Source organism: Myodes glareolus, chromosome 5 (assembly GCF_982192425.1).
Source record: "Myodes glareolus chromosome 5, mMyoGla1.1, whole genome shotgun sequence".
Lineage (NCBI taxonomy): Eukaryota > Metazoa > Chordata > Mammalia > Rodentia > Cricetidae > Myodes > Myodes glareolus.
Window position 1 is genome coordinate 14,290,819 of NC_142030.1, and position 23,573 is coordinate 14,314,391.

The 23,573-nt window shown below is 45.7% G+C and overlaps 1 protein-coding gene, 1 long non-coding RNA gene and 1 pseudogene across 4 annotated transcripts in view; 2 read left to right on the forward strand and 1 right to left on the reverse strand.

Moving 5' to 3' along the window:
• LOC148121981 (epoxide hydrolase 1-like) overlaps positions 1-23,573 on the forward strand; it is a 109,085-nt gene that overhangs the window by 14,153 nt on the left and 71,359 nt on the right. Inside the window, exons 4-9 of one of the 3 annotated variants that reach the window (XM_087906076.1) lie at positions 8,816-9,043; positions 9,958-10,087; positions 10,575-10,783; positions 13,814-13,922; positions 15,745-15,853; positions 16,298-16,738. The exons of 1 other annotated variant lie outside the window; for it this stretch is intronic. In XM_087906076.1, coding sequence (XP_087762202.1) covers positions 8,816-9,043; positions 9,958-10,087; positions 10,575-10,783; positions 13,814-13,922; positions 15,745-15,853; positions 16,298-16,438 — 926 coding nt within the window. In that variant the 3' untranslated portion in view covers positions 16,439-16,738. Of the gene's footprint in view, positions 1-8,815; positions 9,044-9,957; positions 10,088-10,574; positions 10,784-13,813; positions 13,923-15,744; positions 15,871-16,297; positions 16,739-23,573 lie in introns of those variants that run through there. One more of the 3 variants, XM_087906074.1, reaches the window with a different exon arrangement.
• Positions 11,490-12,698, reverse strand: LOC148121982 (ubiquitin-conjugating enzyme E2 N pseudogene; annotated as a pseudogene).
• Positions 21,085-23,432, forward strand: LOC148121983 (uncharacterized). The gene is made up of 3 exons (XR_015737841.1): positions 21,085-21,695; positions 22,827-22,879; positions 23,177-23,432. It is a non-coding gene; the product is annotated as an uncharacterized LOC148121983 (long non-coding RNA).

The window sequence follows — 23,573 nt, forward strand, 5'->3', positions numbered from 1 at the left end:
GGAAACAAGCTATTCTGCAGGGAACCGAGGAGGCTGAGCTTTCATGTTTGACAAGTAAGGAACATTAAGTGTGTGTGTGTGTGTGTGTGTGTGTGTGTGTGTGTGTGCATGTGTGGGTGCATCTATGTGTGTGCATGTGTGTATGCATGTATGTTCATCTGTGTGTGTTTGTTTACATGTGCGTACATCTATGTGTGTGTATATGTGTGTGAGGGCGCTCACACTGAACACAGGGCCTCATGTATATTAGGCACGTGGTCTTCTACCACTGACGAAGGCATTTATGACTTCCAAAATATTCAGCTTCTGGCAGGTTCATGAATGTAAGCTACATAAAGGCTGTTGCACTCATGAACAAGCAGGTCAGGCTAGTCACTAACCCCAACATGGCCTTCCCCTAGATGAGAAGCTATGGTAGTTCCTAGGGGCGGGGAAGTCATTTTTCCTCGGGGTTGTACCTGATGGTAGGTTGTCCATGCACATACACAGCTCTAATTGAACTTAATGAGTTAGAAAAGAGGGCGTGAATACGAGAGGAGAGTCCTGAGGAGTGGATACCATCACGAATCATTTACATATAGACATGCATGTATAGTATATGAAATAGTTGAAAAGTAATAAAAATATTTCAATTTCTCAAAGAATGTAAACCCCATATAAGTAAATATCCTATGCATAAAGCTGACTGTGAAACTGGGCTACACCGTGGCCAGGACATGGTCATTTAATTTCATGGCAATGAGCGCTTCTGTACATTAGGTTAGCACACGGGTGACAGTCACTTCTCACGACTACACTGCAGAGCTCTGTCGAATGCAGTCCACTGTCGCTGGGTATACGGCCCTCTCCCACCGTGCTGTGTTCTCAGTGGACAAGTGTTTAGGGAGCCTGCTGTAAGCCAGGCTCTGTCCTGGAATGTGGAATCCCGGAAGTGCATTCCAAAGCATCTCTGCCTTCCAGAGAGCACAGTCTAATGTGACTGGGAGCTCAGTGAGGACATGCACATAGCCAGAGCTCACTGCAAGCACCCAACATTGAGACTTGTTATAACTGTCATCAGTACCTCAGGGACACCAAGAACACAGCACTTACTTGATGCCGCAGGACGATTGGTAATGAAAAGTCCCCAGACTATCTTAATACAAAATATACAGCTTTAATAAACAGAAGTAAGACTTACTACAGCTTACACCAGCATCCAACCGATCCGTCCAGGCACAGGAGCCAAGAGAAAGAGTGCTAGCAAGTGAGCTTGCTAGGTTCATAGGTAAGCTTTAACCTAAGGGCCGCACGCCCCTAAAACAGAATGTGATTGGCTGAACTCCCCTATCATCTCCCCCTTTTTTCTAAAATAAGACAGAACCAAACCAAATACAACTATATACAATAGAGGCAAATAATAAATATAAAGTTACAAACAACAAACAATGTTAAGCAAGAAACATATAACAAAAGTTCTGCTAAACATTCTATCTCAGGGAGTCTAGATAATGTAGATGGTAACTACAACTATCTAATCTTCAACTCCATCAAAGATCTGAGAAGGAAAATAATTTTACTCAAGCAGCCCGGAAGTACAAGCGGGAAACTTCCGAAATGTGCAACAAATGGAAGAGACAACTGAATACCTGGGCGATCACCCAAAGTCTCGTATGCAATGTTGAGTCAATCAACTTTGGCTAAGGCCTGATGTAACTGACATGCCATTTTTCAAAGACAAGAAACCTTTTAGGACTCTCTCACCCTGTCTTGGCAAGATAAGACAATCCTGCTTTTATCCATTTATGGATATTCTGTAATTCTGTCAGTGGTTGAGGTATGGGCTTTTTCTTTGCCAAAAGGCCAGTTCTGCCAGGAAGAAGACACGCTCCATGTGGAGTGTCTTTGGTGTTCAACGTTCTCTCAGGAGTAGAGCGGTGATGCCAGGAGCGATTGTGTCTCACTACTATAGAACTATGAGTTAGATTAAAGGCCATTTTCCACAGCTCTTCGAAGAGGTTGAAGATTATACTATCTATACTAAGTATGTTCTCTATGCACCTAAATAACCTGATTAGCCTAAATATAAATATAATAAACATTATGACTATGGATTTCTATCTATCTAACTTGAAGACTAAGAGAATGTACAACTGTGCAATGAGTGAGGACAATGACCTCCAAATGTAAACAATGTACATAAATATGTTAATCAGAGGTAGGAATGTAAATATATGTATATATATATATATTAATACAAATAGAGGTAGAAGCACACTCACATACAGTATTCAATATATCAATGTACAAAAATCAACAGCAATACGATTTTCTAAAAACAATAACTCACAAATACCAATATATTATTATCCCAATCTATCCCCTCTTTTTTTTTTTGATAAACACCCCTGAGCTTACAAAATACCTCCCCCATTCCCTCATCCCTATATCAACTATAACCAACCCCTAAATGATGTCCCTAAACCTGACGGCAGATTCTACTGGGAGAGGGGACATTGTCCTCTAAAATTGCTTCCAGCTGTCACAGGGGCGACGTTTCTCTTAGGGGTCCTGTGAAGATAATTGATGATAAAATTCCCATATAAACATTTGGTGTGAGAGAGTTGTAAATAGTCTCTGAATAAGTTGAGGAGGTCTGGCCAGAGTCTTGTCAAATATTGTGCAGCATCCGGAACTGTTTTTTGTAGCTGGTACCAAAAAACAGGTCTAAAAAAATAGCGCTGTCAACATTATGACATCACAGTAACCAGGTGGAGTTGGTGTTGTGGGGCCCCATCTTCATCCTAGATGCTTTAAAGATTACTGCAGGAAAATTTATTGTCTGTCATGGGAAATTTAAACATTATCTACGAAGCCATATACAGACATGTATATATATATATTAATACAGATAGAAACAGATGTGGGGAAAGGCAAAGAAAATTTATCAATTATAGTTATTCTGTCCCGTATCTTGGCTCTTGACATGAGACAGAAACTCTGGGATGTCTCTTATCAACAGGATTGGAAAGGAAGAGGGACTGAGCCATTGTCCAACTCCAAAACCAGCTCTACATATTTATAAATAAATGCGCATTAGTACATATTAAAAAATAGTAATACTTACCTAAACTATTTGGATTCATTGTTGATCCTCTTTTGGTCGTAGGCAGTTTCTATATTCAATTATCCAGGGTCCTTTGGATCCTTTGAAAATGAGCCTTCTCCTGTGGAGACAAGAAGAGAACCCTGCCCACAACCTATATATTTCCCTTACCTTTGGTGTGATTATTATCCTTGTAAGTGAGTTATCATTTGTCTCTTCCAAGAGGCTTCTCCTCTTCAAACCAAACCTTTATTAATTTTGATGGTATCCACAATTTTTCCTCTCCTTCCCCAACGCAGCACATGTCCTGGTTTCCACTGTGAGGTCAGCACATCCTTGAAATAAATTGGTTGATTTAATTCAGCAGACTTTTCCAATATCCAATGTCTTTCTGCAGCCGTTGTCCCCTTCTCATTAGCATTGAGAAAATTCAAGGTTAATAAAGCATTATGTAACCTATTCCTGGGGGTATTTTCCACCCCTTTCTGTTTGTTCAACATATCTTTTATAGTTCAATTTGATCTTTCAATAACTGCTTGACCTGTAGGAGTGTATGGTATACCTGTAACATGCTTAATATTATAATAAGCAAAAAATCGTGTCATTTTCCTAGAAACATAAGCTGGACCATTATCCGTCTTTATCTGTGTAGGTATACCCATGATGGCCATAACTTCTAATAAATGAGAGATTACTGAATCAGCTTTTTCTGAGCTTAAAGCAGTTGCCCATTGGAAACCTGAGTACGTGTCAATGGTGTGATGTACATATTTTAATTTGCCAAATTCTGGAAAGTGAAACACATCCATCTGCCAAATTTCATTCTTTTTAATACCCTTTGGATTAGTCCCTGCAGGCAATGGTGTTTGGTTATAAAAAGAGCAAGTAGGGCATTTCTTTACAATCTCCTTAGCTTGTTGCCATGTAATAGAAAACTCTTTTTTCAAGCCTTTGCTATTGACATGATGTTTTTTATGAAATTCAGATGCCTGCAGCACACTACCAATCAATAAGTGATCAATATCTGCATTACCTTGTGCTAGAGGACCTGGCAGACCCGTATGGGATCAGATGTGTGTTATATACATAGGGCAAAGCCTGTTCCTGATCATGTCTTGTACCTGGATAAGCAATGAGGTCAGTTCTGTATCATCAGGTATAAATTCAGGAGTTTCAATATGCAAGATAACTCTTTCTGCATATTGTGAGTCAGTAATTATATTAAGAGGTTCTTTATATCCCTAAGCACCATAAAAATGGCATATAATTCTGCCTTCTGGACAGAATCATAAGGACTTAGTTCCACTTTACTCAATTCTTCTGATTTGTAACCTGCTTTCCCTGATTTATTAGCATCAGTATAAAATGTACAGGCTCCGGTTATTGGAGCATCACGGACAATTCAAGGAAGGATCCAAGAAGTTCTCTTTATAAAATTAAGTCTCTTGCTTTTTGGGTAATTGTTATTGATTTCTCCCAAAAAATTAGCACAAGCTCTTTCCCATGGTTCATTGTCTTCCCACAACTTTTTTTTTATCTCATCAGCAGTGAAAGGTACTATAATTTCTGCTGGGTCTATACCTGCTAATTGACAAAGTCTCAATTTTCCTTTTATAATCAATTCAGAGACTTTTTCCACATAAGTTTTTAATTTTTTACTTGGTTTGTGTAGCAAAAAAAATCCATTCCAAGATAATATCGTCTCTTTGCATCAAGATTCCTGTAGGAGAAATTCTGGAAGGCAATATAACGAGAATACAACTAAGCTTTGGATTTACCCTGTCCACATGAGCCTCCTGTAATTTCTCTTCAACCATTGTCAGTTCTTTTTCTGCTTCAGCTGTTAATTCTCTGGGACTGTTTAAGTCTTTATCACCATCCAAGGTTTTGTTTAAATGAATTATTTGATCAGGTGTTATCCCAACAGCCGGTCGTAGGCTGGAGATGTCTCCTAATAATCTTTGAAAGTCATTAAGAGTTCGTAACCGGTCTCTCCTGATTTGTGCCTTTTGTGTCTTAATTCTTTGTAAACCTATTTTATAACCTAAATAATTAACAGAATCTCCCCTCTGAATTTTTTCAGGAGCAATTTGCAATCCCATTTAGGTAACACTATTTTTACTTCTTCAAACAGCCTTTCTAAGGTATCTTTGTTTTGATCAGAGATCAGGATATCATCCATATAATGGAATATTATGGACTTAGGAAATTGTTTGCATATAATTTTTAATGGTTGGCTTACAAAATATTGGCACAGGGTGGGAGAGTTTAACATTCCCTGTTGGAGGACGGTCCACTGGTACCTCTTGCAGGCTGAGAGTTATTATAAGTAGGCACTGTGAAGGCAAACTTTTCTCTATCTTTTTCTTGTAATGGTATAGTGAAGAAACAATCTTTCAGATCAATAACTGTAAGAGGCCATCCCTTTGGTAACAGGGAGGGCAGAGGAATTCTAGATTGCAGAGGGCCCATTGGTTGAATAACCTTGTTGATAGCTCTAAGATCTGTCACCACTCTCCATCTACCAGATTTTTTCTTAACAACAAATACAGGAGAATTCCAAGGGCTGGTAGATTCTTCTATATGTCGAGCATCTAATTGCTCTTGTACCAGCTGTTCTAAAGCCTGTAACTTTTCCTCAGCTAAAGGCCACTGTCTAATTCATATTGGTTTCTCAGTCAACCATTTTAGAGGCATGGCTGTTGGTACCTCTGAAGGACCATCAATTGTGTTGTGTTCTTGTATAGTTCTAATGGCTGGTTTCCACCATCTGTAATATCTTGTAATATTTTCCTCAGGAATATAGGCTCTAGAAGCAGCAGGAATGTTAATTTGGGTATTCCATTGCTGCGATAGGTCACGGCCCCATAAATTCACTGCAATATTGGCTACATATGGCCTTAGTTTTCCTATTTGTCCGTCTGGACCTATACAATTGACCCGTCTCGTGCTTTGTCTTACTCGAGATAGAGTTCCAATTCCTAGGAACTGAATATCTACCTCCTGAAGAGGCCAATGCGGATGCCAAGATTCTGGAGTAATGATACATCCACACCTGTGTCCAGTAAGCCAGTAATAAATTTGCCGTTTACACACACTCTTAGCTTTGGACTTTGTTCATTTATAGAAGTCTGCCAGAATATCCGTTTACTTTGTCCTCTTAGATTTCTTGATTCATTCACCACATTTAACTCATCCTTCAGGCCGTTATTGCTTTTAACAGCAGGCATGGGGCATTCTAATTTCCCTGAAGAGGCATGTTCTCTGCAGTGATCGGAAATGACTGGACCACATTTGCCATCGGGGCCTGCTTGAGGCCCCCAATTGAGTTTCCGGATGGCAACGGGTTGCCCTGTTTATCTCTTGTTGACCTACACTCATTCGTCCAATGCCTGTCCTTTCCACATCTCCTACATAAACCTGAAGGCTGAGTCCTCCTATTCCTGTTATTCCTAGAAGAGGCATTATTCCTGGAATTCCATTGTCTGCAGTCCCTTCTCATGTGTCCCATTTTGCCACAATGAAAGCATTTTGTAATCTGATGTCTCCTTTTACCTTTGGAAATTGCTTCTTGCACCCATGTTTCATTGCCATAATCAAATGTATCAACATTCATTGTATGTAAAACCCATTCATCCAAAGGCGCTGATCTGATCTTTAAAGGCCCCAGGATCCTTTTGCATTCTACATTGGCATTTTCATAAGCCAAAGACTCAATTACTATATTTCTTGTTTCTGGATCAGGTATCCCTATTTGTACAGCCTTAGTTAGTCTTTGTAAAAAGTCACTAAAGGGTTCTCTCTGACCCTGTTTTACCCTGATATATGATTCTACTCTCTGACCTGAGTCTTGAACCCTGTCCCAGGCCCTTAGAGCTGCTGTGGCACATATGGATAAAATGTTTTCATCATAAAGAGCTTGTTCCTGAGGATCAGAGTAAAGTCCTTCACCTAGAATTTGATCTAGAGAAACCTCAATTCCTTTCGCTGATTCTTCTTGTTGTAAAAGTCTGGCCTCTTGTTTGAATAGGCATTTGAAATGCCATAAAGGTCCGTTCTCAAGGACAGTTGATGTGAGCTGTTCCAATCTTGAGGGGTGGCCCTGCTGCTGAGAGCCCAGGATTTTAACATCTCTCTAACAAAGGATGAATGTAGTCCATAATTCACAATTGCTTGTTTAAATTCTTTCAGATCATTCATACATATAGGCTCCCATGTATGTTCTTTAATGACCTTAGGGTTTTTGGAGCCGGTTATCTTTTCTGATGTTATTACTGGAAAGGCAGGTATAACTCTGTGTCGACTCAGAGTTTTCGGAGGTAAATGTTGCCTTTCTACCTTTTGCTCCTGTTCATCAGAGTCTTTGATTTCCTCAATCTTATTAAATCTGCTCACCATTGCCTTCTGTAAATCCTGAATCTCCTGTGCAGTATTATGCTCCAAAGCCTTCATTAACGATTCTAAGGCATGGAGCTCGTCCGTCAGAGACACCATTTCCTCCATGGACACTATCGCCTTCATTGATAATTCTAAGGCGTGGAGCTTGTCTGTTAGAGATATCATATCCTCCTTGGACATAATCCTCATGGCATGCACTGTGCCTTCTTGTATGGAAAGCCTATCAATAAATCTATCATACCCTTTTGATAAAGTCCAATTTTCACATTCAATGGTTTTAATCCTCTCAGCTAATGTTTCAGCACTTACAGTCATGGACTGGAGGTTACGAGTCATTTTGGTTGTCCCCTCTTTGAGAACTCCAAACTCTGATCTAGTCTCCGCTTTGAAAACTCCAAACTCTTTTGTGAGGAGGTTAGTGTCAGTCTGAATTGTCCTTAAGGTTTTAATTCCTGCCCTCAGCATTGCAGATTCATTCTGTAAGGACTGCACTGTCCTTATAAAATATCCAAACACCAGAAAAGTGACAAGCCCCAGAAATAACCAAGTAAGAGGAATATCAGAGACATCCTTCAGAATATCCTCCATAACGCAATTAAAAAAGCCATTGAACTTTTGGATAGTAATATTTTCTGACATTTTCAATCAAAAGAAATTGTATTTATTTATTTGTTTTCGACTGAAAAGAAAAATCTTACCTGTAATGACTCTTGCCTGCCAGTTAGTGGTGGGGGCGCACCTGAATCCACGTGGCAATGGCACCGACCCGGAAAGCAAATTCTAAAATATATACTCTCAAATCCAAAGGTTAAATTCACAGATCGAGCGCTGGGGGAATACAGTGCCAATGGGGGTAGCAAAAGCCAAGGAAGTTAGTTACGCAGCCCTGCAAATGCGGCTAGGAGCTGGCTAGACCCCATGTGCGGTGAGCACTCAGGCCGCTAGGCCTGCGCCACGAGGGGGAAAAAGGCCCCACGTTGGGCACCAGATGATGCTGCAGGGCAATTGGTAATGAAGTCCCCAGACTATCTTAATATAAAATATACAGCTTTAATAAACAGAAGTAAGACTTACTACAGCTTACACCAGAATCCAACTGATCCATCCAGGCGTAGGAGCCAGGCAAAAGAGAGCTAGCAAGCACGCTTGCTAGGTTTATAGGCAAGCTTTAGCCTAAGGGCAGCATGCCCATAAAACAGAATGTGATTGGCTGAACTCCCCTATTACTTACTCTCTCCAGGAATGGCACACAGGGAAACAAGATCCCCAGGACCTCAGGCTCCACTGCAGCAGGCCCCTCCTTTCCTCACCCCGACTGTGCTCTGTCCCCAGGGCTGGACATCCATTTCATCCACGTGAAACCTCCCCAGCTGCCCTCAGGCCGCAACCCAAAACCCTTGCTGATGGTGCACGGCTGGCCCGGCTCCTTCTATGAATTTTACAAGATCATCCCACTGCTGACAGACCCCAAGGCCCACGGCCTGAGTGACGAGCACGTGTTTGAAGTCATCTGTCCCTCCATTCCTGGCTATGGCTTCTCAGAGGCATCTAGCAAGAAAGGTACAGGGTGCTGGAGGGCGGCACATTCCAGACTGGTCTGTTCCTACCAGTACTTGCTAGGGCAGCACCACCCGGAACCCTGTGCTGTGTAGCTCACAGACTTTTTGGTGCCTGCAGCGCCCCAAGGGTGGCAGGAGCAGACACACTGCCCTGTGGTCTGTGTCTTCCTCAGGGTGCCAAGGCTCCTTCTTTCAGGTCTCCTCTAAGCTACTTTGTGCTCAGCTGGGGAAAGAAAGGTCTGGGGAATTTCACAGGCACCAGAGCACTAGCCTTGACTCCCTGAGTAATACTCAGCATACTGCTCAGTTGTGTGCTGTTTGCGCTCACGGTGAAGCTGGCTCTGGAAGCAAAGATGCTGACACCCCTACCATGACCCCCCATTTCAGACTCAAACATGTTTATCTCAAAGTGCCCTTCAGGGCACCCAGTCCTGGGCCCCCTGACTCTAATGGGAAGAAGGAAAAACAGCAAGCAGCTCAGAGTGTTAAGAGCGTCGCATCCTGGAGGACGGCTAGAAGGCAGAGCTCAGGGGCTGCTGTGTTTATTCCATAAAATGCCCACAGTGGGAAGCTCGTCCAGGGAGAGAAAACTCTCCACGGGACATTCTAGCTGACTGCCTCAGCTTCCCTCTTTGATTTCTGCAGCATGTTTGGAAGGTCCCCTTATTGCGTGCTTTCTCGGGCAGGCGCCTCTGCTCATCTTTACAGACTATTGGAAACGTCTGATTTGATATTTTGTTATTTGTCAGGTGCGACTATTGCTGCAGTACTTAAAACTCATTCAAAGCCCAAAGTCCAACTATCGCAGACAGTTCCCCAGACTGTACAGAACACCCTGTCTGTCCCCAAAGTCCAGCTACCATAGATGATTCCCCAGACTGTACAGAACACCCTGTCTGTCCCCTTCACATTCAGGCTTCAATTCAGTGGCCACTGCCAGGATCTTCTACAAGCTGATGTTGCGGCTGGGCTTCCAGAAATTCTACATTCAAGGCGGGGACTGGGGGTCCCTCATCTGCACCAACATGGCCCAGATGGTTCCCAAGTGAGTCGATGTAGTCATCCAGGCATGGTACAGCCTCGCCAGGAACTGTGTGTGGGTGGAATCCACACAGGACCCAGGGCTGTTCACCCTAGGCCCCTCTCCAGCAGTGTCTTAGACATTGGAGCACCCCTTAGCCAGGTCCCCTCAGGCCCAAATGCTAGTGGTCCTGGGGCTGAGGAAACAGATTTTCTCTAATTGGGTGGGAGAGGGCATGTTGACCCCCTGCTCTCCTTGGGGTAACTGTGGTGACTGTCTAAAGCAGACAAAGAGGCCTGTATTAGATCATGTTGGACAAGATCTATAACAGGCCTGACCAGAATACTCTAGAACAATTCCCTCCTCTCCAGCCACTCATCTCAACTCAGTGGATGCCCCCAAGGGACAGGTGCCAACGGAGACTGTCTCTTTAATCCTGTGGCCTGCCCTTCAGCCCCATCTCCTCTCACATAGCAGCCAAGCTCACCTGTGCCCATTCCTCTCCTCACAGCCACGTGAAAGGCCTGCACTTGAACCTGGCTTTTCTTTCAAGAAGCATCTACACCCTGACTCCTCTCCTGGGCAAGCGCTTCGGGAGATTCCTTGGCTACACTGAGAGGGATATCGAGCTGCTGTACCCCTTCAAGGAGAAGGTTTTCAACAACCTCATGAGGGAGACTGGCTACCTACACATCCAGGCCACCAAGCCAGACACTGTGGGTAAGCACACCAGGGCAGGGAGACCCAGAGGCAATCCCACTGTCCCTGAGAACACAGCTTACAGCAAGAAAGCCCTAATAAGGTACACAAGACTCTACTTTCCTTGCTGAGAATTGAACTCAGGGCATCACACATGCTAAGCCATTGCCGCTCAGTGCAACTGTAATCCCAGGTATGGGAGGCAGAGCCAGGGGAGCCCCACAAGTTTTAGGTACCGAGTCCACACAGTGAGTTCCAAGCCATCCTGGGCTATATAGCAAGTCTCTTGATTCAAAAAAGAAGAGGAGGAAGAGAGATGAAAAAAACTAAAAATTTTAATTCATAAAGAAAATGATAGGATGATCAAACAGTAATTTGTTTAAAGGTATTAAATACAAACTTGTTTTCTAATGCATACAGAATTCATTAACACCCACAAGAAGCCAGGCCTGGTGATGCATGCAAGCCTGTGATCCCGGGTGCTCTGGAGGCTACAGCAAGACAAGTCCTCCTGGGTGGCTTAGTCTGAGACCTGATCTCAGAGTAAACACAGTAAACATGTCAGTGAGGCAGCTCAATGGGAGAGCATTTGCCTTGAAACTGTTAAGTCCCTGGGTCCAATCCCCAGTATAGAAACAAAATTACCACTGCTGTGGGGGACATTGTTTTCCTTCTTGAGAGACCAGAACCATTTGCATTATCCTGATATTCTTTTTTTTTTTTAGAATAACAAAAAATATTTTACTAAAACATAAGATTTACAGAAGTTTCCAGACAAGCCATACAAAATGGTCACAAGCTTTTTCTTCTTCTTCTTTTTCTTCTTCTTTTGGGGGGATGGGGCAGAGAATCTACACTTGACAGCAAAGTCACAATGTTATTAGTGAGGGCTGTGATATTTATTTAATGTTCCCATTTTTGTTCAGACAATCAAGCTTGTCCATCTACAGCGTCTAAAGTTAGACTTGGCTAGAGAGCATATTCTAAGAAACTGGTTAGCTGCATTTAACCACTGCAATTAGATCCCATAAGAGGGGGAGGGAGAAAGGAAAACATAAAATTAAAATAAAACTTTCCCCCTAAAAAATAAAATAAAAACACCCATACCCCTGGCAGCTAACCCTGACAACTACCTTCATTCACAGTGCTTTGTACTTAAACCATGATGGGGAAATGAATCCAAGCAGAGTCACTGCTTTTAAACACTTCACAACAACCCGGATGACACTTCTAGCCTCTGCTCATGCTTTACAACAGTGAATCAGGACAAGACATAGATTTGCTAATGTGCATGTAATCACCAAAGATGAAAATGCCTGGGCTTTTATTCTGTAATGTTTCTAAGACTGTGTCCATTAAATGCAAACAAAAAAAGGAAGAGTCTTGGCAGAACAGGAGAAGTGATGTACACTTGATGATCTGATCGACTTAAATATTATTCATGGCATATAGCCTAGTCCATGCTCTCGCTGTTTCTATGGCTTGGGCTTCATTGGTCTTCCACTGCTCAGCTACATCATTTGCTAACGGATCATCTGGATTAGGAGCACTTAACAAAGCCTGGATTGATAGCAGAACTGTGCGAATCTGCAGTGCTGGGGACCATTTATCTTTCAAAATATCTAAACATATTCTTCCCAACTTGTCTACATTAGGATGATAAATTTTGGTCATGAAACGTACTTTAGGTGCGGCCATTGGGTATTCTTCTGGAAGGAATAGTTCAAGTTTAAAAGTCCCTCCCTCAAAGGGGGAATCCTGGGGGCCAGCAATGACCACATGAAAATAACGGGCGTTGCTCTCATCTGGTTCTGCTTTAATGCCAGGAACTGGTTCTGCCAGCAAACGCTGGGTCTCCTTGATGATCCTGCGGGGCAGCCCGGCCATCTTGTCAGAACCCGAGTTCGGCCTCTGCTCTTGTCTCCGGCTCCGCTCGCCTCACCTATCCTGATATTCTATCATTTACAGAGCTGTAAAGTAGCTTGAAGACAAGGGAAGGTGGAACACCTCCCCAGAACAGTGGTTCTCTAACTTCGTAATGTTGTGACCCCTTAATAAAGTTCCTCATGTTGTGATGACCACCCGTACTGTAAAATTATTTTATAACTACTTCATTTAATTGCTACTGTAATTTTGCTGCAGTTATGAATTGTAATACAAATATCTGATATGTAGGATATCTGATATGTGACCCCTATGAAAGGGTCATTCAACCCCCAAGGGAGTCACATCCCACAGGTTGAGAACCACTGCCTTAGAAGAGCCAACCCTGTGAGGAGTCTTCTGGATGTCCCTCCCTAGAGTCCATTCAGAGGTCACCTGGGAATCATTTTGCTCATTTCAGAGCCTCCCACAGTACCCATGGCCATCCCATACCCACACCAAGGACAGCCCCTGACCACATTAGTCCTTTGCAAAGTCAGGATTCCTTTCCAGTTGTGAAACAGATGCTCATCAAATACACACACACACACACACACACACACACACACTCATACACACGTACACAAACACACATACACAAACACACATACACATATACACATACACAAACATACATACACACACACACAAACACACACACACACACACACACACACGAGAAGACAGCCTCCAGCTCTCCTGCCTTCCAGCTGCACTCTCCACAAAAGCTGGCAACCTTGTTCCTTACACATGTTGCAAATGCAGGCCCCAATGGGTCTGACACAGGCGATGGCCTCTTTTGGGACCTGAATGGGTCCCCCTCACTCCTCTAACTAGGTCCTGTACTCATCCTTCTGGTGACTGGAGCAACACAGTGTGGACTCTGTATTCTAGTTCCGTTTGCTCAATATGACTTTTGTGAGGCTTCTGTGATGTTACCCTGGCCATGATGCTTAACGCTGGCTGTGCTGTTGATCTCCCCTTGCCATAGGAGGCTACTCAGGCCAGGGCTCCAGAAGTGGGGTGCATTGCAGGGCCTGATACTGCTCTGTGGCACCCACACCCCCCATCCTGGAGTCATAGTCTCCGGGCCAGGCTCAAATCCCTCCCTTGCTCCTTCCCATCCAGGCTGTGCTCTGAACGACTCACCCGTGGGCCTGGCTGCCTACATCTTAGAAAAGTTCTCCACCTGGACCAAGTCAGAATACCGTGACCTGGAGGACGGAGGCCTGGAGAGGTGAGGCCCCTCGGCCCTGCTGCAAGGACCCAGTTCCCAGGCTCTGCCCCTTTCTGCCTGCCATCCCATCCTGGTCCCAAGGCATTCCACAGGGAAGTCAGCAACCGTCTTCAGTCCTTGACTTGTTGCACCTCCTACACCATGGCCAACGTTGTCCTGTACAGGGGATGGGGAGGTAGAGGCAAGTAAGGTCCGGTGACTTGTTCAGCCTTCCTGTTGGTGGTGAGACAAGATATGTGTGCCAGCAAGTCCCCAAAGTAGCAAACGCCGTTTATTGCAGGATAGCTGAACCCTCGCTCGTGGCACTTGTGGGTTCTGTGAAAACCAGCACGGAGAGGTAGAGCAGTGAGAATGCATGCCTGTGAGGGTGTGCTTGTGTGTGCCTGTGACACAGTGGTGTGTGAGGGTGTGTTTGTGTGTCCCTGTGACACAGGGGTGTGTGAGGGTGTGTTTGTGTGTCCCTGTGACACAGTGCTGTGTGAGGGTGTGTTTGTGTGTCCCTGTGACACAGTGGTGTGTGAGGGTGTGTTTGTGTGTCCCTGTGACACAGTGGTGTGTGACGGTGTGTTTGTGTGTCCCTGTGACACAGTGGTGTGTGAGGGTGTGTTTGTGTGTCCCTGTGACACAGTGCTGTGTGAGGGTGTGTTTGTGTGTCCCTGTGACACAGTGGTGTGTGAGGGTGTGTTTGTGTGTCCCTGTGACACAGTGGTGTGTGAGGGTGTGTTTGTGTGTCCCTGTGACACAGTGCGGTATCAGGGTGTGATTGTGTGTCCCTGTGACACAGTGCTATGTGACGCAGAGCTTCACATTGATGCCGTGCTCATTTTGGGCATGGTCACATCAAGGCACAGGCTGCAAGACATCCAAGCAGGGGTGTCCCTTCAGAGCCCAGATCCACAGAGGTGGAGCCAGGGTAAAATATCATATGGGAGAGACAGACCCATGTGGTCTGGTTGTCCTGGCGGAGATGTCACAGAAAATGTGGATGGCAGCATCTAGAGATGCTGGAACATCCCTACAGAGGAGGGAAAGGAAAGGACAGAGGGATGGGACAGACAGACGGAAAGATCAGGGGCCAACAAGAGCCTCGCTCTACAGCCCTGAGCAGTAAGAGCAGCTCAGGAAGCAGAACTGAGAACAGAGTCGAGGATGGCGCAGGAGTGGAGATGGAGGAGCCGGGAGGGCAGCTGGGAAAGGGGTCCTGGGGTAACGTGACAGGTAGTATGGCTAGCCTAGGAAGGAGAGAAAGCTGGCACGGCCAAGGGGGCAGATGAGTGATTCAGGGACCAACACTGGCAGATCACAATTCTAGAGCAGAAAAACCTGGAAATGCCGGGCCCAGACACACTGGGCATTGGTGTCTGCCAGACTAAGATGTTCTCAGAAAGGGTGACCAGGCAGGTGGGGCAGTGATAGACCTGTGGCCCATCAGGACACATCCAAGGTTAGGACCTTTGGAGGAGTCAGCAGCTGGGATTGGATGGGGTCAGCAGGATTAGGAGGCCACTTGGGGCTATATCCTAGTCACAGTTAAGGCTCAGAAGACCATGGGGCTGAATCACTGAGGTCGGCAGGTGTCACAGAAGGGATGGCAGCGCTCTGAAGTGGCCACAACACAGAGGCCCTTCTGCAAGGCAGACAGCTACCAGGGATCGCTGTGACTGTGGAGGGTCACAGCCATGAGTGGCAACTGTAATTCCTCAGCCCTTCCCTGGGCTCCCAAGCTAGGCCTTACCTTATGTCCCCAGCCTGAAGGGGAAGCCCCTTTGTTCTTAACAGCCATAGCTTTCACTGAGCCTGGGCATCCTGTGTGCTTTCCCAGGAAGTTCTCCCTGGAAGATCTGCTGACCAACATCATGATCTACTGGACAACAGGAACCATTGTCTCCTCCCAGCGCTTCTACAAGGAGAACCTGGGCCAGAGTACCAAGGTCAATAGGCATGAGAAGTAAGCCTGGCTGAGCAGGGAGGGAGGACTCTGGGGTTGGGGTTGGTAACTACTTGGCCTTTAATTCAAAGAAGGAATGATGGCAAGATAAGAAAGACAGAAAGGTTCTTGGGATCCTGATGTTCTCTGAATCCTGCTCTGCTGGGACAGAGGAATTGCGGTTTACAAGGTCTTTGTGGAGACCCTCAAGTGACAGCAAGGAAACAGACTCACAAAGTGATTATTTAGAGGCTCACATGACCTGTTACATAGTCATCCTAGGCAGAGAGGGTCCTTAGTAAGTGAAAAGCAGGAACTGTAACTGGAGGGTAGTATAAGCCTTCGATGGCTCCATGATCTCGCTGAGCTCTCCCCAGGCCATCGGTGTCCCCTCTGGAAACAGGAGAACACAGCACCTCTGCCTCACCCTTGTCCCTCTTCCCCGCAGGATGAAGGTCTTTGTGCCCACCGGCTGTTCTGCTTTCCCTTCCGAGATAATGCATGCTCCAGAAAAGTGGGTGAAGGTCAAGTACCCCAAGCTCATCTCCTACTCCTACATGGAGCGTGGGGGCCACTTTGCTGCCTTTGAAGAACCCAAGCTCCTGGCCCAGGACATCCGCAAGTTCGTGTCCCTCGCAGAGCTGCAGTGACGACACTTGCTACCAACCATGGCTTTCACAGCAACCCTGGTTCCCCTGGAGTCACTTTGAGGGGAGATGACCCCGTTCTAAGGAATTCTAGGAATTCCTAAGAAATGTTTGTTTCAGTCCTCTGACCACCCTGGAGGTCCACACTTAACCCCCACCCAGAGTCCCCTCTCACCATCCCATATGCATCACCCCACTGCACACCAGGGTTAAGCTTTGATGATAAATGGTTTTATTTCTAAGAGTGTCTGGACCAAATTCCATGTGTTTCTTTGACACCCACATGGGGCTTTCCTTTCAAAAGACAGTTGCCAGGTGCCCCCGTCCCCACTATGGAGGGTCCTGCTGAGCCCTCTGAACCTGGCCATGCTGACTACGGCAGAGATGCAGTTAGATGCCACCAATAAGTAGTCCAGGACACTGCACTAGGCAGACGCCAGGAGATTATGAGACCCCTTGAGCCGGTATACAACCCCTAGGAACAGAGGCAGTGCGGCTGGCAGTTGTCTATGAGAAGATCTGAGTACCCCAGGCTCCGCCGGGTGAGCTCAGTGAGATCTGCAGAGATGTGTTGGTCCCGTGGCCCTCTGACTGAGGTAGAGGGAAGGATCGTCCATGTTTGACTCTGTGCCTCTACAGCAGCGCTTCCTCCTCTTCCCTGATGAATCTCCTCCTGTCATGACCCTGTCCTTCAGGCATTTCCCAGTGAACCACAGGAAGGATGCTCTTTGCCAAAAGCACCTGCCCAGCCCCAAGACCCCACAGGGACTGCCTGACCTTCTGCAGGCTGCGACTTCAGACTGAGGACACGCCCAACACCCAACCTGGGCACCCCACTCTCCAACTCCCACTCTGTCTTCATATCCTCGCCATGAGCCCTATGGCACTGACCCTCCCAACTTAGCAGACACTGAGATGGGGTCTTACCAGCATGGCCCAGTGGGAACTTTATTGATAATTCTTGTTGTCTGTGCTTTCTCTGTGGGGATCCTCTGCCCTGATCCAGCCAGAGTCCCAGGTAATGTAACACAAAAGCCCAGCACGACAGTTGAGATGTGTGTACAGCTTGGCTACCATCAGCATCAGCCACAGCAGGGGCCTTCCTGGTCCCACCCCTCCCCACTGGGACCCCGGAACCCATCTGGAGCCAGGCTGTCTGTGGAGACAGGGGTGTGTCCTTGATGCCTCTTCCCCGGCACAGGCTCGGAACAAGGGATCTCCAGCACCCATCTGGCCTATTCTCTTGCTGTTAAAAGGGCCTCAGGTGTCCTTGAATAATGATGGTCCCTGAAGATCTTCTCAGGAGAGACTGTCCAAGGACAGACTATTCTAAGAAGAGTCCCTGACCTCACGGAGGGATCAGCTGCAAAGGCCAGGGCTGCTCTCCTGTCCTTGGCTCTTAGGGTAGCATCCATCACTGCTCTGCCTTCTGAGACTCCGACACACAGCATCTTGAGGCTAGAGAAGAGGAGATCCAGGAAGGAAAGGGATCCTGGCATTTTAGCCCTCTGGAGCAGATGCCTCTAGTAGTTGCTGAATTCAGAGGCCTGTGTTTGCTGCACCCTTGTGGCTGTCAGAGGCGCTCACATGAGCCCATAAATAGCCAATGGCAAAGCTTCACTCATCCAGAGCCTCCTGCACTGAAGGCCCAATCCTCCAGGCAGTGGGTCTGCATAGGCAGGTGAGGACAGCATTACAGCCCAGGGGGTAGGGAGCCATCCTACAAAGCTCCCCATTTATCTACAGGGGAGGCCTTCCAAGATTCCTAACAGATACATGAAAACTGCCCATCACTGTTAAACACTGGCTGGAACTGGGATGGTGTGTGAGGCCACAGGAAATATGACAGGAATTTTCTTTTCCTTCTCCATAAGTTGATGGATCAAAGATTGATCCTCCAGGGTCTCAGCACTTGGTATCTATTTCTTTACTCATACATGAAGAACATTCACTTTTCACTTGAGGGAATTGCTTCGAATTCCCTCTTGGGCATTCAGAATGCCACATGATCCCCCTTGCCCACCAGGGCATCATTAAGTGAAATAATGGCACCTGGCCCTACGCACTGACCACAGACCTGGTTAGCCATGCTGAGACTGGCGGGTAAGGGGCAGAGCTAACACAGAGCGGATGCATAGGGACAAGGCTCAAACAGTGCACGGAAACTTAAAGGTTTATTTCTAAAAGAAGGAGATACAAATGTGAAAGGAGGCTGCACTATACCTATTGCTAAAATGCGTGAGCCTATGCTTAAAGGACCCTAAAGGGAGCTGGCGAGATGGCTCAGCAGTTAAGAACACTAGCTGCTCATCCAGAGGACAGGGTTCCACTCCCAACACCCACATAGTGGCTCACAATCATCTGTAACTCTAGTTCCTGGGGATCTGACACCCTCTTCTGGCCTCTGTGAACACCAGGCACACATGTGCTACACAACCACACATGTGAGCAAAACTCTTATACCCTTCCATCCCCACAAAAAAAAAAATAATTAAAGACCCTGCTGAACACACTTAGCTGATAAACACTTTCAGGAAGGATGGGGTGGAAAAGCACCATATCAAGCCAATAGCTTTATATGAAAGAAATCAGAAACAGATCAGAATCCACTCACAATAACTTTTAAAAAGTAAACTACCAGGGTTGGAGAGATGGCTCAGCAGTTAAGAGCACAGGCTGTTCTTCCAGATGTTCAGATTCCCAGCGTCCACATGGTGACTCAGCCGTTTGTAACTCCATTTCCAGGAGATCCAGTGCCTTGTTCTGGCCTCTGCAGGCACCAGGCATGCATTTTGTGTACAGACATACATGCAGGCAAACACCATATGCATAAAGGAATAAAAATTTCAAGTTAATTTTTAAAAAGGAATCTATGTAGTAAAGGAGGTGAAAGACCTCTACAGTAAGAACTTTACAATACTGAAGAAGAAACTAGAAGATGCTAGAAAAAGGAAAGGTGTCCAATGCTCATGAATACGTAGGTAATATTGTGGAAATGTCCAGGTTAGTGGAAGTGGTCTATAGGATGAACTCAGTACCTATCCAAATGCCAACAATATGCTTCACAAATCATTAAAAAAAGATTACTTCAAAACAATCTATTTGGATCAAACAGTCCCAAATAGCCAAAGCAGTCCTAAGCAGAAAGAACGATGCTGGAAATATCACAGTACCTGGCCTCAAATTCCATTAAAGAGCTATAGTGACAGAAACATCATGATACTCACACAAATATAGACATGTAATATAAAAATAGACATGCGGACCAATGGAAATCAGGAGAGGACCCGTTATAAACCTATACAATGACAGCCACCTAATTTCAAGGTGTCGAAAACATGTTGATAGAAAGCTTCAGCAAATGGCAATGAGAGAACCAGATATTCGAGTGTAGAAGAAGACTAACGCCACATCGCTCGTCCTGCGCAAAAATCCAATCAAAGTGGACCAAAGACCTTCATTAAGACCTGAGTCTCTGAAACTGCTGGAGAGAAATATCAAGGAAACAACTCAAAGGCGATCTAGACCCCACAGACAGGGACTTTCTGGGAAGGACCTCAATAGGCCAGGAAATCTCAAGAATTCACGAGCCAATTACAGGATATCAAAAACCTTCTGTACAGCAAAGAAAACCATCAACAGAGTGAAGGGACAGCCCACAGAACTACACATCTGACGTGGGGTATGGTTGATCTATACTGAGCTCCAGATATGACATGCCCCCCACACCCCCCCCCCCTGCAAAAAGTCATCCAATCAATGGATGGGAAATGAGCAGCTCAAAAGAGGGAAAACAAATGACCAGAAAAATACACAGAAAAGAAATTTTCTATAGTGATATTTTATCTATGTTTTAATAAATGAGTTTTCCTGAAGATCAGAGGGCAAAACTAAGCCAGTAGAGGCCAGGCAGTGAGGTCACACACCTTTAATCCCAGTACTAGGGAGTCACATGCCTTTAATTCCAGCACTGAAGGGGAATATAAGAAGGGAGGAGACAGAGACTCAGGGCTTAGTCTGCAGTCACCACCCAGACACAGAGGAAGCAAGATGAGAATGCCTTATTTGGAGAAGGTACCAAAAAACATGACTAAACATAGGTAAGAAATATGGGTTAATTTAAGTTGTAAGAGCTAGTTAATAATAAGCCTGAGTTAATAGGCCAAACGGTTTATAATTCACCGAAGCAGCAAGATGTGATCTGCCCCAGCTGATAAAGGTACTGAGCCACATGGCTAACATAGGTCAGAAAAATGGGTTAATCAAGATGTAAGAGTTAGCTAATAAGTAGCCTGACCGAATGGGCCAATCAGCTTTATAACTAATAGAAATCTTTGTGTGATTTTTCTCTGGGACTAAACAGCTGGGGGCCAGGCGAGACAAAAACCCCAAAAAAACAAGAAGCCCCCTTCATGTTACAATCCAGGAGAATGGTAGCCGCAGCCTGTATTCTGTACAGCCTTGCCAATATCACTGGACCTGAGCCTCGGACCTGTTATGAAATGAAATCAGGACACAGCTCTGCCATATTCTGACAGTCTCTGTGATAGCTGAGCACCACTGAGTGAGTAACAGACGCCTAGAGCATTCAGTTTTGAAGCAGGGGACTAAGGCCTGGCTTAGGAAGCAGGTAGGACAGGGTGGGACAGTGGGAGCTGAAATCACGCAACCGAGAGTGGCACGTGGGTTTCTATTATGAATTATTTCTGAAATTTCAATATAATATTTTCAGGTTGCAGTTTTCCCACACATAACCCAAAACTCCACCAAAAAAGAGGCCTGCTTGGCATGGGCCGTCCTAACACCCTAGGTCCCAGAGTCCCTTCCTTTAGATGGAGGGCCAGCAGTGATCTCTTGGCACACGGCCTCCGGGTCATTGAAGTTCAGTTTGCTGTCTGAAGTCCAGAGTCATAACTGTCCTGGATACACAGCAGATCAGCTGAGTCATTGGGCTGTGCAAGTGTACAAAAGAGTGGGTAGACACTCACACTCGGTCTGCCCTGCCTCTTCCAAGGGCTCGGGTTGCTACTGTGTGCAGAGCTCCACAGGTCTGCTGCTTGACGAGGACTCGGGAGCCAGCACTGAGTCCTTGTGGACGGCCAGGCACACTGGGATAACCCTGCCCAGAAGAGGAGATCAGACACTGCTGTCCCCAGGGAAAGCAACAGAAGCGTTTTGGTCGCTCCCTGCTGCAATCGGGTAAGGGGCTGACTGTCAAGTTCCATGGACAAGTCGGTCATCTTTCCTGCTGCCCCTTCTTGCTGCTCTCCTGATGACATCATGCAAAATTTGCTCATTTGCTTCCAGGACCTGTTCAGCTGGGTCCAAAAAACAGTTACTGTCTGTGCCGGCTGTGGTGCAGAGGGCTAGGGAACATGACAGGAGCCGAGACAGGCACGGTCTCACGTTCTGGTAACAGGATCTGTTATGGTTTGAGCCTCGGGCTGTGGAACTGCATGCACATGCCAGCTCTGCCAGGGCACTTCCTCCCTGTGTCCCCCACAGTCCCCACACCTACCCTACCTTCCATGACAAGAGGCTCCAGAGGATTCTGTGCGCCTTCTCCAAGAGTAAGGTTTTTGTCAGGGAAGAAGTGGCTTTAGATTTAAAAAAAAAGAAAGAAAAAAGAAAAAAAAAGAAGAAGAAAGAAAGAAACCTGTGCAACAATCCTTTCTTCCTTCCCTTCTCCCCCTCCCCCCTCTCTCCCTTCCGCCCTCCCTCCCTCTTTTAATCTATAACTATCTGTACTCTGTCTCTTTAAAGACTTTACCCTTTTTCTTTAAGGCATTAACTTTATTCTCTATATTCTTTTTCTTCTCTCTCCCAAGCCTACGTACACTCATCCAACACTGTGACCCATTTAGAGGTCTTTTATGTCTGAATCTGTCCTATTGTGAATCCGTAATTTTTTACTATGCAGAAGAATTTTTGTTTTGCAGTTTTAAATCACTAAGCATTTAAAAATCTAAGCTGTAACGTTCTTGGTCAAAAACAGGTACTGCCTGTTTGCCCCACCCAGCCCAACATGGCAGAGCCGCTGGTGCCTCTGAGCCTTGTGCATTGCACTGCTAGCATGGCGGAGCTGCTTGTGCCTCTGGGCCACGGCACACAATGACCCCCTTTGAGGCACACAGCGAGTCTAGTTGCCATCAAACAAATCATAGCACTTTACTCCAAAGGGTCCATTCAAAAGCTCTGTCTCCTGCAGGAGCCAGACAGAGATTGCAGTGGCGGCACAGCCCAGAAACTGGTATTTCAAAACCGCCACTTTCTAGTAAAGGAAAGCCGAGGAAGCTGTGTTTTAAAATAACACGGCTTTTTTTCTGCCAGTATTGCTGAATCAGGAAATCTCTCTACAGCACGTCCTAGCAAACAGCAAAAAGGTATGTTAAACTATCTTTCCCTTATTTGTAAGCCCTCTCAGGTTTTTAAGTGGATTTAATTACCACGTTTGGTGCCACTTGTAGTGTGGAACTGCGGACAGGCCTGCTTTTTGTCCCACCCGGCTCCCACACAGCTAGCTTAGCCCTGGAAATAACAACATACAAATTGTATTCATTTAAACACTGCCTGGCCCATTGTCTCTAGAGACTTAGTTACTGGCTAACTCTCACATCTTGATTAACCCACCCCCAAAAAGAATGCCTTTTGCTCTGTCATTGTTGACATTTTTCTTACAGGACAAATGTGAACAAACCCAGGATTTCTTGGGGCAGGTGCCAGGGAGTAGCCCATTGGCAGCTAGAGTCTCTGGCCTACCAGGAAACAAGTCCTGGCCAAATCACTCCTCTTGTTGTACCATCACCTTGTAAAGGAAATTTACCCAATCCAACGAGATATCCAACCAGCCTTCAGAGACTCTTCAGCTGTGCATCGGGAACCCTGCTAATTCTCGGGGAAATCAGTCTGGAAATAAATTGGCCACCTTGTATGTAAGACGTTGTGGTGTGATTCTATAGTTATTCTACAGTTGCTTGCCCACAGACAGCTGCGAGGTAGAGGGGAGACTTTGAGGACAGAGCAGTTGTTAGCTCTTCTTCTCCCTTTTATAGCATGAGTAATAACAACTCAAAGGCA